The sequence below is a fragment of the Clinocottus analis genome, unplaced genomic scaffold (assembly GCF_023055335.1).
Source record: "Clinocottus analis isolate CAN_PGR_092001 unplaced genomic scaffold, fCliAna1.0.p SCAF_7, whole genome shotgun sequence".
Classification (NCBI taxonomy): Eukaryota; Metazoa; Chordata; class Actinopteri; order Perciformes; family Cottidae; genus Clinocottus; species Clinocottus analis.
In genome coordinates this window covers 19,834,115-19,852,393 of record NW_027176229.1, presented here as the reverse complement: position 1 = coordinate 19,852,393, position 18,279 = coordinate 19,834,115, and the positions used below count along the sequence as shown (strand labels likewise).

The window sequence follows — 18,279 nt, the reverse complement described above, 5'->3', positions numbered from 1 at the left end:
AACAGAAAACAAAGCCCGAAATATCAAACGTGCGAGAGTAAAATATTAATCGACAGAGGCACTTTCGGCATTCCTACGTACGGCATGAGGATGTGCGCTCAGCTGTCACGTTATAATGCGTGTCCTGCTAAAAAATAATGCGATCTGCAGTAACACAACATTAATGCCTCCCACCTTCATGAAGTGATATCAGAGAGGTTCAGTAATGTATGTGCTTGCTTTGGGACTTGCTACATACATACACACACACACACACACACACACACACACACGCATACATACTAATCTTAAAAGGGCAGACACCAGATTCAAACCAGTAAAAGATAATTCCATCATCATTAGGCTTCTCATGATTAGACTATAACATAAAACCAGATCACGGCAACGCGATGATGTAACACTGAAAAAATACCAATGGCATTTTTGCAAATTAAACCATCAAATGGGAATATTTAACTCAAAGGTCAGCGAGCAAACTAAGCACGGAAAACAGCGAGAGGCTATATCTGTCTTGCATAATGAACTTTTCATAGAGACGCATGCTGATTACTCTGATCCCTCTGTTCTCAGGGTGCCCATGTGTGGGGAGCTGCAGTGTGCACGTGTTGTGTAGGTTGACAGGTCTATTGTCTGCTGGCTGACTCCCCCTCCGCCCCCCTTCAAGAACAAAAGGATTAGAAGGAGCCAGATGTGCCGTAATGCCACTGAGCTTTGCTGAGATAAAGCTCTGTGGTCTTATGATCGTTTTGCATACATACACCGCTCAAGCGGTGCAAACAGCACATGTGCACACCGTCAGAGTACACACACGCACGGACCAACTGAAAGTCAGAGGGTGCACCAAAAGAAACGACAATTAAAAAAAAGGATAATTTATCACGCCTACTGACATGGCACATGCAGAGCACACCCAGTGTGGGCTTACTGTTGGCGTTTCTGGTTGACACAACATACATTTGCCAGTATTAGAAATAATTGCAGCCAATTATCCTTTTTGTGAAAACATGCCAACATTATACAACGCTCCAGAACGACCCAAGAACTAAATAAAACCCGAGGAAGTGAACGATGCGGTGGTTCTTTCAGATTGATTGTGTGCATTGGCATTAACTCGGCCCCTGCCGTTAAGATATGAATCAACTGAGGATCATACCCGATATCTCTCCATCAATATCTAACCTCTGCAAAAGCATTTATGGTAAATACAATTTAACGGCCAGTATTCATACTACTGTCATGTAATTCTCAGCTAATCTTTTCTTTTGGCAGCGATGTGACTTTGCAACCATTGCAGCACTTTTTCAGTAAAAGGTGAGGGGATCCTATTGACCCGGAGCAGCGCCTGTCTGAGATGAATGGTTGTATAGCCAAAGCTACAATGAGCTGTTTTATTGAGTTTTCTTTCGGCAAAATGCTCTCGAGTAAAATTTAGTTCCCACAAATGAACATTTAAGTGTTTATGTTTTATTCAATTCTGTTCAATTATTTTGCAAACCGCAAATCACAAATTTGCCCCAGAAGGCTTTCTTTGGAGCATCGCATTATGAAAAAAAATGGAACCCTGGAGGAATTTAAAAAGGGAGGATGAAAAACTAAAGAGAGACAAAGAGAAAACAGAGGAGAGATGCGTAGTTCTGTGTGTGTGTGAGAATGGGTTGACAGTACCTTGAGCACTTGAACCTGTCCCTCGTTCGTGACGTCTCTCAGCAGATTGCAGAAAGACCGACACAAAGATTCTGCATAATTCTGTTGAGAGGAACAAATTAATTGAGCGTGTAGCAGTGTTTTACAATGTATGTGGATTATATGCCTCTGTGTGTGTGCGTGTGTGTGACTGTGTGTGTTTTCTCTCACCTGCAGGAAGTCTGTGGCAGACAAATATAAGTAGGCATTAACGATCTGAAAGCAGGTGCGCAGGTTCTCGGAGCTCAAGTCTGAAACAGAACATCAGATGTTTAACTTTAATTAACCAAATTGGGGGGGAAAACAGGGTTTAGTGGATGGATGCAGGCAGGGACTGAAAAAAAAAACACATCAGAGTCGGTCAAGGCTGTGTTTCATACTGGATGAATGCTCCAACTGACTTTGTTAACTGAGACTTTAAAGCACACTCTTTCTCCACTAAAATGTTCAACATGTGGTTAAGGATTGTCCAAAATCTCTAATTAAATCCACAGGGACTGTACTATAGTTGTGCTCTTACATGCTGAAAGGCTATGAAACCAACAAGAAAAAAGGAAACAAAACTGACTCATCCCGATGGTGATAAAAAAAAGTAAACCTACTGGATTAGTTTTTTTCAACCCACCCTATTTAAGTTTCCCATAACACAAATAATGAACACACTGGCAACAGCTTCGTAAGCCTTCACACACACAAAAAGCGATGGCTGCTTATCTGCCAGCATTAATGAGAGGTTATGAGACTCAATTAAAAAGAACTACAAGCTAAATTATTAAGCATGTTGTTGCCTTTGCAACATCATTATCCCAACATTAAGCATTAGCCACTTTGTCTCTGGTGTTTGTCTGACCTTTGTGTTAGTTTATGATAACAGAGACAGTGAAGCCTCGCATATCACTGCAGGAGGAGATCTGTGGAGAATATGTCTAGGAGGTCTTTTGCACTCTTGTGCGTGATGAGAATTTGGAACGAACGAACACACACAAACACAAACGAACGAACAAACACACACACACACACACACGAACGCGCACGAGGAAGAGGAGTAATTAATATGTCATAATTCTGCATGCGTACACCGCTCAAGCGGTGCGAACAGCACATGTGCACACCGTCGTGTGTGAACATCAACACAGTTTATTTAAACTCTACACCAGCAGGGAAAAGGGTATAACTCATCAGGCTACATTCAAAACAGGATTAAAATAGAATCAAAAGTAGAGACAACTCGCGTGGACAACAATAAATGGTAACACTACTGTTGGAAGAAAAACCTATTTACTCTTAATCAGTTACTGTTTCACTGTTATGTTCATAATCACATTCAAACTATTGTGAGGCCTGTGACTTCTCATTGAACGCGCCCGCGTTTGAACTGACACACGACGTGGCATGTCTCCTGATAGTTGATAGACTAGGGAATCTGTAAGTCTCTGTCTGAAAGAACGTGCAGTTCCTTTGTTATCATATGACCATGCCGAGGTCAATCTATAGACGTTGTGGGGGGGGATGAAGCCATGAAGACGTCAGGTGGGCCTCTGTGTATTGATAAGGATTTTAAAAGGTAGTGCTCCGCTCATTCGGAGACGAGTCTCGGATATATGCAATTTGTCTTACAAGTTGGACTTATGACTCTGCTCCTTCCTTTGCAACGAATGAATGATTTTACCACCAGGTGTTGAGTACATTTTTCTATCACCTAGCAAATGCATAACACCTTGGACCATTAGCAGAGAATTATATGCAAGAGGCTGGAGAGCAAAGATTGACTTCTTACCCATAAGTGTGTGCTGGAGTCCGAAGCCAATCTGTTGCCATAACTAACTGTTAACGGCTTCTTGGTCCACGGCGCAGTTAGAGCAGGTGTGTAGTAGGTTTGTGGTCCCATTTAGAAGTGGACACTGAGTGCACGATTTGGCGCTCAGAACATAAATGTCATATGAGTGTGTCTCTTTGTTTACACGCGCAAGATGTGTTGGGAAGAAGTAACGTTTTTCAAGTACTTCACACTGGTGAGCAAAAGTAGAGTTTGCCTAATAGGAGACGACGAGAAAAAAAACAACAAGACAAAGTTGAGCAGTTTTAAACACATTAAGCAAGGTCTAGTTTGCAAATAAACAGCGTAGATGATGAGAGCGAGCAGGACGTGAGCAGTAGGAGGCGGCCTAAACATACAGCGTGACAAACGCAGTGGGGTGGAGGTTCGACGGTAATGTGGGCAGGCGTGGTAAACGGACCACAACACCTGGAAGTGCGTCTGCGCGATACAAACAAAGAGACAGCTGAAGGACAGACGGGATCTAAAACACGCCTACATACAGACACTAACGCCCCCCCTTACCCTCCTCACATAAAAAAGTCACCCACACAGCATCTAGATACATACACCGAGACTAACATTTGCATGGATCCGTTGAGAGTAATGCGGGCTGACAGTGTAGCCGACTGAAACACCTAGAATGCTTGTTTACTTCAAACAAGTTGACAGGGTTGCTAATTCTAGCACACAGGACAGCAGTTACCTCCTAGCATGCACACAGGGGCCAGATATTGTGGACGTATAGGCGGAAGAGTACTTGTATAAATAAAACGTTGTTTCCGGTGTCGAGTAAAGTAATGTTAGAGCTGTGAAAACTCGGAACGTCGTTACTTTTTTAATTAGGTCTTTACGGGGAGCAGCTTGTTTTCTTTTGCAATAACAATCAGGTCAGAACCAAGCAAAGGAGTCCCAAGACGACACTCAGGGGGTCACCAGATAATTAAAGGGGTGAGGGGAAAAAAATATAAATATATATTTATTTATTATGTTTTTTTGACTTATTTTTATTTGTGTATATACTTGACACTTTTTACAAACTTCTAAATATTCTTCAAATAAAACACCCCTGGGAGGAAACTAAACCAACCTTCTTTTGATGACGTCGCCTCATTTAAAAAGGGATCACAAACTTGGGAAAACAAAACAAAGAACGAAAAGGCACTCTAGCAAATGAGGCTGAACATTTGTGCGGCTGAAGGAGGGCCGTGATGCACGCTCGCTTCCCATGTGCCTGTAGAGTGTGTCCATTTCAATCTAGCTTGCTTTCTCCTCATTTCTCTCTCATCCTCTCCTCATTTTTTCCCCTGTTCTATTATTTTGAGTTTAGTGAGGCAGCTACAATCACAGTAAACAAACCTCTCACGCCTACTACAGGATGTATAAAAACACATATATAGAGAGGGAGCAGGAGCAACACAAATAGGATTTCTGGCAATAATCATATGGCTTTGTGAATTTCAACATCCGGAAGAGACATGAATACATTCAGTCTAATGCGTCTTGTTATTCTACAGTACAGAAATGTCAGCGCCGCTCTCTCCAAAGCCAAAGTTTCGAGCAAACTTTCTGAATCCCAGTTTCCGTAAAGCACCTGAAGCTCATGGAACTGTTTCCTTCCTCATCATGGTTGGGAGAAGAAGCCAGTGGGTGAGTAAGCACCGGAGGAGGTCCGGTCAAACCAATGCCGGTTCAGACAGGCGATATTAATGTGGATGTATGGAACAGGATTTCTCCAGCCATCTGCCAGCCGCAGTAAGGTAATGGCAATAATGTCCACCGCCATCTGCGCAAGTACACAACGTATATCAGGGGCTTATTTAGTCAGCAAACCAGCCTGCATGAATACTAAACACTCAAACATAGTGGGGAGCAACAAGGCGCTGAACTCAAATTGACGACGAAGACGAGTCCAAATAACAAGACGTATAAAAGAAACGGAGTGATGGTCTACAAAAGTCAAAGTGACACCAAATGTGCACTCACGCAATTGCTCTGATGTTGCCGCCGTCATTGTGTGCGATATAGACTGGAGCGTGGGTGCTGAAATGTAGGGCACCGTGAGGGAACAGACAGGGAAAAGATCGAGAGCTCCAGAATATATAACGTATGCTTTCCTGCGGTCGGGCCAGGCTGCTCATTTTTACAAGGGGAATAAAGCAAAGGCGACAGATTGCCGTAACAGTGTGTGAACAAGGACACACAGTGTCATCAGATTAGGAAGGCATGATCGAGGATGGGAATAAAGCAGCATGGTTCTGTGACGCGGAAGTGGTTGCATTGATAAGTGTGTGCAACTTTTTGGGTAAAAACATATTGAAAGGTTGCATTATTAGCGTCACGTTTATATTCTCAGAGTTATTTCCAGTCAATATATTATTAAAGCAAGGAAATTACGACTTTTCAGTGTAACCGTAACTCCAATCTGATGAAAATCAGTTCAAACATATATGATTTCAGCCGGTGGACAAAGGAAAGAAATGTCATTCTCAAAAGTTTCTAAAAACCGGCAGCGGTAACACCTTTTATAAATGAGCTTTAGTGACTTTTATAAAGTTTTTGCAACGGAGCATGTGCAAAGAAAAAGGGACAGTTGTGCACTAATTATATTCATATTACCAAATGTAAATGGATGCTAACAGTGCGACAGCACTAAGATGCTATTTGCTTGTCGGGGCAGGTCTGGGTGCATATCACCCTTTTGCAGGTGCTTTCAGATTCACACGGTTTCTTTTTGTTATGCTATTTGTTGGAGTTCAGCGCCTGAAAAGCTGCACACGCCTTTTGTGAATTCACGCCGTCAGAGAGGCGCGCCATCAGAGCCGGAGTGGAACGGTTATGTAGACTCACTCAAACAACACACAATAGCTCCCATGCAACCACTAAAAAACAAACGAGCGCCGAGTCAACACAAATGGCTGTGCGCTGGTCTACTATAAACTCATCAGTGCGTTATTGTAACTTGCATACAACATATACTTTGGACACTCCAAAAAAAATGTATAATGCAGATTTTAGGTTTGATTTTCAAAGTAATTGTGTTGATGCATGTCCCACATATTCATGTAACAAAAGCATGGGAGCTGCAAGCAATAATCTTCTGCCTTGATCTTAACTGTAACTTAAACAAATGGAGCATCAACGAGAAAGGGAGGAGGCTTTAAACCTCTGGTGGCCTTCAGCTGGTGGCGGATACCTGAACAGCTCCGCTGCGACAGCTGATCAACATCTTGTACCGCTGCTTTGAACCAAGATGACACCAGCAGGACTCCACAGGCCCAGAATGAGTGAGCCACAAGCCAACACACAGAGGGAACGCTGCTCTAGATCAGATAGTAGGGAAGCTTTTTGAGCCTGTACTGACAAATGTGACCGAAAAAGATAAATCTGGAATGAAGTGTTGGATAAAAAGCCCTGGAGAGGGGAAGGGGGCAGGGGGAGACGACGACCTCAGAGTAGAAGTGACTGGTGCTGTTGCATAAAGAAAACAGTTAGACGGTTTTATATTTGACCAGCTATAGAAACCTTGAGAAGAAAAAATAGAGCTTTATCCACGTTGATCATGATTTGTGCTCCACCTGCATGTGCACTACGGGCTTGTGCTGCCCAGGTTTGAGAGTCCTATGGGAAATATTTCACTTGATTCGACGCCTGTATTTTCATGATTTATATACATTTTACTTGTTTTTTCTTGCACCCTTTTGCTTACCACGGAAAATACTGCGGGCGTCGCTGATTAAATACAATCATTTGATTTGTGTTTACTGAAGTGTGGTAATTTCTTTAAACTTTAGTGTGATTTGGATAGGATTGAATTACAATGAAAAGCATTTTTTTTAACATTGTATTCTCCCTCTGCAAGTGAATAGCCAAAGACATGTTAGAAAAGCCTTGTGATTATTATTCTGAAAGAGAAAAGGGTATTTTGCCAAATCAATACTATAAAAGCAATTACATTTTCACAAAGACAAGTGAGGACACAACAGCCCCATCCACACACACACACACACACACACACACACACGCACACACACACCATCATCCCCTATAATCAAATACTCACAAAAACAGCTGCTGAGGCACTGATTAAGCTTTAGTCAGTACATCCTTCATAGCCCTGGGCATGTGTTGCACAATCCGCTTCGGTTATCAACATTAACAGGAAAACGAGCCTCACATCTGACTGTGATAACGGCCTCTGAAGTGCCTCTAATCGTTGGTGGGGACACTGCTGAAATTTTTGGTCACCTCCCAACCCAATTTCTTTGCTGTAGAGTGTGTGTGACGGTGATGACAAGGTTTGCTAAGTGGGGGAAAGTTTACAAATACCAAAGACGTGGTGCCAGAATCTATGCTGATGCTCTCTACAAGGACACTCGGAGGGTGTTTGTCACGAACATTCAAGTCAGCCGGACGTAAAGGCTTTGAGTTGAGTAAAGCTCGAGGCTGGAGGTTTACATGCATGAATCAAAAAAGGAACATTTAGTGGTCTCTTTTTTTAAAATTTAAGACCTGAAAATGAAGAAAACTTAAAGAGGACCTCTGGAGGGAAGTCAAAGCATGTTTGTATATGTTTGAGCATGGCTACCGCATGAAAGCTGCTTTAAAGGACTCACTGCCAAAACCTTTTTTTTTTAAGAAAACGCATAAGATGAGAGGCCAACTCCTATTTGTGCTCGAGTCTTTGCGAAGTTACGGACGAGTAATCATGCATGAGAGAAGCGATAAAAGCTCAGCAAGGGATTCAATGAAGTTTTTTTTAAAAAAAGAATGAAACCTCACAGCACTGAAACAGCAGCGTGAGGTTGGACAGAGCAAACTGATCTAATAATATCAAACTTTAAGTTCACAGCATTACACTAATTAAACTGCTGCATATACATAATCAACAGTTTATCCATCCTGGCAGAGTAAGCGTCGCCCAATACTCACCATCTGCGGCGGCTATAATGACTCGTTACTTCTCATTGAGAAGCCGGTAATAAAAGGCTGTCCTCTGATGGGGAATGTCCAGATTGATCTGTGGAGCTGGGCGGCTAACTGGGAGCCCACATTCTTTCACAAGGAGAAAAATGAAGCTGAACGCTCTCTTCATACAGTGTCATTGATCTTTCGTGGAGATGGTCCGACATGTCCTTGATGGGATGATCATGAAGCAATGATACACTATTTGTAGGCATCATAGTGGATTTCTATAAATTGTGAAGTGTGTTTTACTATTTTCAAAAATTGCATGGAGTAAACCATTAATTTATTGATAAAAAAAAAAAAATGATGATAAAGACTGACGTCTATCAATACAGACAGACCTTTATTCTTCAGCTCTCATGTTTTGTAATAATACTCTTTACATTTTCTGTAAGAAGCACTCATGGGTTTCTAATAGTTTCCCATTAATGTATTAATTAGTTGCTGCTGCTGCTTCTTTTGAAAAGGAAACTCAAAAGATGTCCATCTGTTTCAGACTGAAGCCCTCCAGCAGTTCAGTATCCATTATGCCTTCCTTTCCCAGGACGGCTTTTAACCGTGAAACTGCAAGACGTGTCGCGTTTCTTAACAAGTATTATTAAATGGCACACAGACATGAGGATAGTCTCGAGCTCCATCACTCGCTCGCACTAATTAGTGCAATGCCAACAAGGGAGAAAAAAAGAAAAACCATCTTTGCTTACCATCCGTGGTCACTAGTCGGTGCAGCACAAGCAGCTGAAATGTGTCCTAGTTCAGATCGTGGTGGCAGTGACACAGGACTGAGTGCTAGTCTAACAATTTAGTCAATGCAAAGCTCTTGACATTCTAATTAGGGGATTTGCTGCTTCATTTTAGCCGTGATGGAGCGGGGCTCGTTATCAGGCCGGCCAGGCCACACATCTGGCAAGCTGCGACACCAAACCGAGCCAGACTCTCTCAATGGCCCGCATCCCTCCACGGACTAAAATAAATGAACCGCAGAATGCCCCGGTAAAAAAAAAAAGAAAGAGAAGAAGCCAAAGATGACGACCAACCAGTTGACGGAAAAAAGCGAAAAAAGTTCATTTCCCTTGAGATCATTATATGTAAATTAACGCATTAATTGTTGAATGTAAAATGATACTCCACTTATTTTTCCTGCTTACTGTTTAAAAGGACATATCATTGGTTCTGACCTGTGACTGTGTCTTTTCATCACAGCAGCTTTGAATTTATCCATTTGAATACTCGCATTGACAACCGCATTTACGTTCAATGCGACTGAAGAGCTTTAAACGTGCCGACGTTAAGAAATAACCGGAGAGACAGAGACGGGGAGAGCGAACGCCGGGTCGAGAGAGTCCTGAGCTGCAATGACACAAAGGTGAAAACATCCATTTAAAATATTATGCTACAAACAAGGGATAAGAAGATGATGGAGGAGGAGCTATTAATAAAGCAAAAAACAAAAGTATGTCACCACACTCCTACAGAGTTTATTTTGGGACGACAACAAGGATTTGGGTTAATTTAAGTCTGCTTGTTCCAGGGGTCACTAAAGTTGGGAGAATGCAAAAGAGGAAAATAGAGATGTGACAACAAAAAAGTGGTCTAAACTGTAATTCACTCACGTTTGAAGATCAATCGTGATCTTGGATTTGGTTATTAAATACATTCTTTGACGGCTGTATCAGGCAAATGTTTATATTTATCATACGGAGAATACCACCACAGATTATAATACATAGAGGATATTTATGTTTCTGAAGGATCTAAATCAACGTTAGACATGGGAGCACATTTACAACTAAAAGATGCAGCTGTAAAAACTGCTTGAATGGAATTCATGTTTTTCTCACGAATGTACAAATCTGACTTGCATAAACAAAAATGCTTGGAAAAGGGACAAAAGACCTCCAACTATCATTTGGTGTGTTTATATATTGTTTTTACTTTACTAATGAAATGCTGTTAGCTTGTACCTGGAGAGATGTGAAAGCTTTTCTTCCCCTTTACTTTGTTTTAATGCGTCTGTCACAGCCAGAGAAAAGCGTCTACACTGAAGCAAACATTGAAGAAGAAAAAGGAGAGAATTGCCTCCATAGTAAACACAGATGATGGTAATAATAGTAAGCAGAAGCGGGTCACAAAGCTATCTCCATGAGGCAATGTAGACTAAGGTGGATGTGGGCACAAGTTCCTAACACATTAGGCTGCCATCATAATGAGTTACTCATCTTTACGATGTGCATGAACGAGGGGTCGCCATGTGCGGGGAACGCGGTGGTGCAGTCTGCGTATAGTTTGGGCTTGTTGGATGTAAAATTAACGCGACAACTCCTCAAGACCCAAGCCAGGTTCCTGCATCTCCCTTGCCACTTGCTGATGAGAGTGAAGGGCGTTAGCCCTCGAAGCTACCAGGCTACAACCGCCGCCTTGTTGGGCTTCAGGGGATGCGTTCGTGTCCGGCAATTCGGCGCACGGACCGGTCAGCGTCCTGCGAGGAGCTACTGGCTTTCTACAGGCGTGGCTCAGAGACGATGCAGAGAAGCGTCTGTCGTGGAACCAGATGCGTTCAAGGTCCAGGAAGAAAGCCAAGGACCTAAACGTACGGTTCACGAAATCTGCACTAAATTAATATAAATTAATACAAAAAGTACTGAAGTTCAAAGTCAAACTTTGCAGAGATACTGTTATAGTTTAAAAGTGATGATATGCATAATTAAAAAGAGTAAATACATCCTGGAAGAATTATTTTTTTTCTGTGTTCTATCATCAACTAATAAACCAGTAACACATTTACTGCTATATAAACCTCTTAACTGTATACTATATCTTTTGAAAATATTCTTTTAGTTGGGGAGATATTCTGTATTTGGTATGGGCATGCAAACTATTCAGATTTTTTGAGAAAATGGCAGGGGCTCAAGTGGGACTAAACATTAAAATTTAATTAAAAAGCCATGCTGGGCGTTTGCATGCCTTTATGGCCTTAGATGCAGTAGTTGTTTTTTGGCACCTTTCAGCTGTCTTCAGTCTAATTGCTTGAGAATGATGTCATAGTAAATGTTACTGGTTGTGTTAATTTGTAGTAAAAAAAAAAAAATAATTTAGCCTTCACATAGCCTTTGCTGACCTTTTCTGTTGAGCATTAGATAAAAGTAAAAAGGGCCCCTCTCTTATCTTTCCTTCCATTCATCCACGTCTGAAGCTCCTCTGCGTGCACCTCCGCTGTGTAACCTTTACTACAGCATGTCACTCTTGTCATGAATTATTTCCCCGCCATCACTTCCTGAATCATTACTTTCCATCCGCCACCTGCTCGTTATGTTCCACAAATCGCACCCCATTTCTCTCTTCTTCCCACTTCGTTTCATCCATCTGTAAGGAGCTTTCTGAGTCCCTTTGCTCGTCTGTGTCTCATGAATCCTCTGCCCACGCGATATCAAATGCTCCAGTAAGCCGGGCTACGCCAGCGTTCATATTAGTCCGACTCTCTCGGTATGTGCAGGAGCACCCAATCAATACGCTTCTTCATCCCACTGAAGGCCACACACACACACACACACACACACACACACACACTTACACAGAGACACACGTACACCTCTACGGACTACAGTAAGTGAGGTGTCCTGGCGCTCTAAGCCTGTGATAAATCATCCAGCCAGGTCCATTCAATATGCCACCACTCACAGCGGCCTACAGAGCCACAGTAGTGGCCCCCATTGCCTCCAGGCTACCGCATAGCCACAATTGTGATCTCTGAATGCTGGACTACCCAGAAGGGATGCAACTGTGAGAGTTAGTTCCATGTCCGTGGATTGCATCAACTTCTCCCTCTGTCCTCGTTCTCTCAGCCTCTCTGTGATTTTAAAGTATTTGATCACATGATGCTGGTGAGTTCTTTCAGATTGCCTCGGCTTTTTTCTCCCTCGCTGTTTTGTGGTGAAATATATATATTTTTTTTCTGTGTCTCTCTTCTGAACTACTATACAGGAAGCCATTATTTGACCGTATGATAATCAAACTGCAAATGCATGATAGAAGCACAACTATTGTGTTGATGTGATACCTTCCTTTCCTACCTATAATTAAATGAATGTGTTAATGCTAAACCCCATAAAGTGTGTGGGGGAAAAAAAACTCTCTCTCACACACAAGCTCACCTAGCAAAGCTGACATGTTCTGGAAAATTCTGAGCAGCTCCGGGGTGATGGCTGGGCTGTTCTCCAAAGTCACCAACCTGCATGGTGGGAAGGAGAAGAGAGCAGGCAGAAGGGAAGGAACAGACAGAGAGAGGGCAAAGGAGAGAATGAAACAGAAAATGGGGGAATTTGGGAGAAAGCAGTGCAGAAAATATAGATTAGAGGTGGCAAAAGAAAATGGAAAGAGAAGTACAGCCGGACAAATTACAGAGGCAGAAAGAAGATAAGAACATAGGCATCACAAAGGCGGAGATAAATAATACACAGTGAAGTTGGTGTAAAAGGAAAAGGAGACAAGATATGTTCGTGGTTTGGCTCACTGTAAAGAAAAATGGGTTTAAATAGAAACAAAACCTTATGATTAGTTGAATAATCAGAGTATACTGACACGACTCATTCAATTCTAAAATACAGAAAGGAAAATCCAAAGCTGTACAGTCGCATAGGTTCTTGTAACGTATAATAGGTTTGGGTTTAACAAATAAAAATATTATGTTCCGTTAGTCAGAAAAGATATTTAGAAAATAAGCTTTATTTGTTGTTAAGTTTGGACTTCATCATGGAAAACTGTAGATTCACATTGAAATATGACGATGAAATCACCAGCCCCCTCTCCTCGTCGCCACTCACATGACATCAGATTGTCAAAGCAGTGTATTCAATAAGATCTACTGACATGCTCACAGCTACTAAGTGTATGTCTCGAAACTGGAAAACCTCCCCAGAGATGTTAAGCACTCGGTGATGACAAAACCTCAAATAAAGGTTGATGGATTTCACGGACAGCATGCGTCACAGATTGGATGCATGCTTCACCGACTGATAGGAAAGAAGAAGAAAAAACTACTGAGAGGGCCACAGAGAGAGAGAGAGAGGAAATCAGCTGATAAAAGATAAAAGCAAAAGAAAATGACATTGACTTTGTAAACTAAACAAACAAATAGGGTATGATTGTTAATCAGAATAAAAAGGCGCGACAGAGACACAAGACTGTGGCTTTGTACTACGAGCGCACGCAGCATTCTGAACACTGCAGCTTGCCACGGACGGGGAATAAAACACATTAAGCGGCGATGAAAGGCAGCCCGGAGGATTTTAACAATATTTCACGGCGAGCCCATTTCCCTGCAAAGTGTTGGTATTTGGTTGGAGTAAATGTGAGTCAGTAAATAAGGGATGACCAATATAAAAAAAAAAAGAAAAGAAGAAGGATTTAAGTGAATTGAGTGACAGACAAAAGGGGAGATAAAGACAGCTAGTATGGATGTCGTGTGTGAGTGTGGTCGAGGGAAAGAAATAACATGACCATATATTCGTAAATATATATATATGTAACGTGCAAGTCCATACCAAAGCTCCAGTCCATCCTCCAGCAGATACACATGCGGAGGCTGAGTCACGTCGGTGCTCAGCTGGATGACAGGAAGAAGGAACGGGTACAAGTTCTTACACTCTGACCCCAGGCCCTGTGAGAACAATCACATACAAAAACAATTATAAAAAGTTAGTGCCAAACTAGGAAACCCCCCCAAAAAAGAAAGCAGAAAAAAGGGGGCGGGGGGGGGGGGGGGGTGTTCAGTAACTGTACGTTGTGTGCTTTGGCTTAATGGGTGTACCTCGCAGACCATCTGAGCAGAGTGGAGCACGATCGAACTTATAGAAAAGCTTCCACATTCAAATGCTGTGGCTCAGCCAGCGAGGCACACCTTGACCGAGCACGATGTGCCCACGCTACACTACCAGTGCGAGAGCACACCTTGTTCTTAGTGTATATATATATATAGACACACACACACACACACACACACACACACACACTCTGCAGGGCACGAGCAACTGTTCCCACTTTCAATAACAAGGTGTCATAAATAGTGTCTTTTTACCCGTATGTTTGGTTGCTATATTCCTGCCTAAAGGTACAAAATGTGTTGGGGGAATTGTTATGTACATTTTACAGCTCTTTCGAAACAGCATGGGCTCATTGACTTCAGCTGCGTGAGAAAAAAGGCTCTGGTCCAACTGCACGACTTGGCTCACGTCCATTCAGCGCTCATACCACGGAAACAGAACGAGTGGGACGGACATTTAACCGCTCGCTCTGGCCATCTGACCCAAGTTCAGTTCAAAAGAATGGATTTCCTTACGTTGGTCTCTTGAAGTACATTGACACTGAAAGCCAGACTAAAACCTCTCTGTCACACTTTAATATACACAGCACAAGGTATACACTCAGTCCTGATTGATAATTAGAGGACAATCAAATTGTTATGCTTCCCTCCTCATATCCATATGTGTGAAACAGCACACATCTTTTTACTATTCCCACGTTACTGCAAAGTCTGATTTGTGTTATTTAACCTCCTGTTGGTGAGTTTAAGTACCAACAATGTTCTATTATTCTATATCTGTCGTATCTTCATTATTATTAGCAGACTTTATCCATTTGGCTACATTCTGTAGACTTGTCATGATGTTAAAACTGATTATTTAAAGTTTAATTTGGCAAAACGTTGTCACTTGCATTTCTATACACCACTAAAATAAAACTCAACCTTCACCATTAAAGACTTTATGACTAAATAACGCTCAAAACACTTTTTTTTAAAAAATCAAACAATAAACCATTTGCTCTGAACAATTTGAACCGAGTAGTAACTTCAACTCGACTTTTTTTTCTTTTTCTTTTTGAACGTCAGCATTACGCTTTATTAGTATGTGGTGACACGATTTGCTAATCCAAGCCCCTTCGGCTGTAGACCTTCAGTGCCTCCCACGGATTGCCAGATGTGTACTCGTGTTAGTCTTCCAAAGGGATTGTGTCTGTTATCACCGAGCGTTTCATCTCCCACTGTGAAGCGACGTCGCAGGCAGCCACACTGAGGTCCCAATCTGTCTGCAGGCTGAGACAGGCTGCTCCAATGCTCTCGGGAACGGCGCTTTTGTCTGAGGCTACTTTCTCTTAACTTCAGTGATAAAACTGATTGATATTGCGGGCAAACAAAAAAAATAAAAACATGATACGAGTTGCTCCACAGAATCTTTACATTGCATCTGACATTTAACGAAGAAGTTAAAAAGAAACCAAAACGCAGGCGGTTCTATACATATTTCTCTGTGGCTCACAAATGTACTCCTCGTGTGAGCAACTGAGGCCGAGAATAAAGCAGGAAAGCCAGACAGAGAGCTTCTCTCGGCGGCCTGATCCCAGTAAAGTCACAATTTCTGGCAGCTGAAGGCAAGGTGAAGATGAATGAATAACAATTGTTGTCAAAGTAAAATTTGGGCAATTTGGGCAAATGCACCTGACCCAGGTGTCCCTAGCAGACATTTTGGAACTCAGCCTAAGCAACTTGTTGCCAAACAAGTAAAACCACACCTCTTGCCAGATCCACAGAACAGTGCCACCTGTCATGCAGCAGGACCTGGGAAGCCCACTCACTATGAACAATGAACATAACACACTTTAAATTGAAGGAGGAAAAACCAAATAAAATAAAATCACTTCAGTGTTTTCCCTTCTAATCAACATGTTTGTTGTTTGTAGCTGACTGACATTTACATTTATGCAGTTGACATTTGCTGAAGTTTGTTTTTTTAAGCCAACAGGTGGCACAGGTGGATTACGTAAAACACACACACACACAGATAACAGCTGCTGAACATGAGAAACACTGCAGCTGTGGAGCTCGATGCCTGCAGGTGCTGCATAAACATACCACACTTGGTGGATTCTGCCCTGCTGTCTCGATGCATAAACACCGAGCGTCTGTGTGATGAGCAAACAGCGGAAGTTGAGGGCGCCCCGTACCTGTACCAGGTGGATGAGCGTCGTGAGGATGGCACATCGAAGCATGTTGTGCTCTTCGGATTGCTTCCAAAGCAGCGGCAGGTACTGCACCAGACAGCCTACGTAAGGCCGGATCTGAAAAACGAGAAGCAAAAAACAGATTTAAACTCGCATCTACCGACACGGATAAAAGATTGAACTGCTGTGAAACTTATGTTGGATAAAAGTCCTATTTGGGAGCCGTGACGGGGAACCCTGGGTTATTGTGTGTTTGTGTACATTGTTCCAGTCCCAGATGCCTGAACCCACTTAGAAACAACTCAAGCATCGCAGCACAGCGAGCTTAGTTGGCCTGAAAGTGTGTCAACAGTCAGGATACAGCACAAAAGAAAAGTGAGCAACTACGCAGTTAATGTAATGCTTTCCCTCAAAGCTTTATATGTTGTTGTTTTTCCCCCCCAGAAGTGAATTCAGACAAGATTCCCTTATCCTTTGGCTCTATCAACCAAAATCGGCTGCTTCAAAGCATGCGTCAGTGGAACAGATGTGAGAAGAAAACACTGGACAGGCTGTTGAAAATACAGAATATATTTTCAGTTTTTAAAAAAAAAGAAGAAAAGAATAGAAAAAAATCATTCCACTGAGGTGATCTATTGATGCCTCAAGCCCACAGTCTGCAATAGCTCTCATCTGGGTGACACATGATGTGAGTGATTGTAGATCCATGGCAGCCACAGCAACAACAATTAGAGCTAAATTTGTGCGTAAAATAACATTAATAATCTTCAGTATGCATTTTGAAAATATACCGGCTCCAAGAAAAACTTGACAGCCGTGTCCTCGGTTGATCTTGTACCAACACATCTAATCTGAATCCCCGCTCCACACACTACAGCAACCTCCATTACAATCTGTTCACAAAACTGGGCTGAATGTAATCTTCTTCCCTCGATGCAGAGTTGCTTTTGAAACATGTGAGTGTCGAGACACCTGCGTGAAACTGCACAATGTGACGGCACGCCGTGTAATTCAGGTGCAGTAGGACATCAGAGTGTAGCACTGGAATACAGACTTCAAAAAGGTTTCTGCCATTTGTTTTGGTGCTGACTTGTGCCAACCCTTCGAATAGCTTGAAGCGCCTATGTGGCCGGGCTGCAGACCCCACACTGGGAATTTTTGGCTCCATTACACTTTTATAAGGAGTTGGCAAGGGACAGAGCAAAAAAAAAAAACAGGAGAAAAGATTTAAAAAAAGGAGAAAAACAGACCCACGAAGCAGCCTCGGATGACTTTTGTGGCACTCCCAGCAGAAACAACAGCTAAATCTCATCATATCTGTCATCATGTTCATTTCAACACAAGCTGCACTCATGGTTTCACCGTCTAGTTGTTACAGCTGCTGCCACTCTGTGTGGGTTTGAAATCCCTTGTGAGAAGAGTTAGAATATTAATGGGACTTCCACTGACTCTAGAAGTGTAGCCAGGGCCAATGACTGAGGCAGATTTAACCCGACTGACAGTTCACAAGGATGAAAGCCATTTCTGTGAAAGATTTAAGTCAAGGAAACGTTTAAAAGAAGGTGCTTAAACGGATCTAGAGGAGCCTGGGGGGGGGGTCAAGAGGAAGGTCATGTTTTTAAGGGTTGGCAAGTTAAGTGGATTAGAACGACTTATTGGATGCTCAGAAAATAATAAAAATCCATATGGCCACAAAAGCACTGCTGCGGCAGTAGGGGTGGACTGTATCGTCGTGGTAAATGAGAGATCGCACATCCGAATGAGGGCTGCCGCCGGCCTTGTGGTGTCTCGGGATGTGACAAATCATCAGTGTTTAG

At 42.4% G+C, this 18,279-nt stretch overlaps 1 protein-coding gene across 1 annotated transcript in view; it reads right to left on the bottom strand.

Moving 5' to 3' along the window:
• The window catches only part of ipo11 (importin 11), a 100,285-nt gene that overhangs the window by 30,984 nt on the left and 51,022 nt on the right, over nt 1–18,279 (bottom strand). Inside the window, exons 20-24 of the mRNA XM_068566383.1 lie at nt 16,466–16,579; nt 14,008–14,123; nt 12,619–12,695; nt 1,855–1,934; nt 1,666–1,746 (exon numbers count right to left, since the gene is read on the bottom strand). Coding sequence (XP_068422484.1) covers nt 1,666–1,746; nt 1,855–1,934; nt 12,619–12,695; nt 14,008–14,123; nt 16,466–16,579 — 468 coding nt within the window. The remainder of the gene's footprint in view (nt 1–1,665; nt 1,747–1,854; nt 1,935–12,618; nt 12,696–14,007; nt 14,124–16,465; nt 16,580–18,279) is intronic.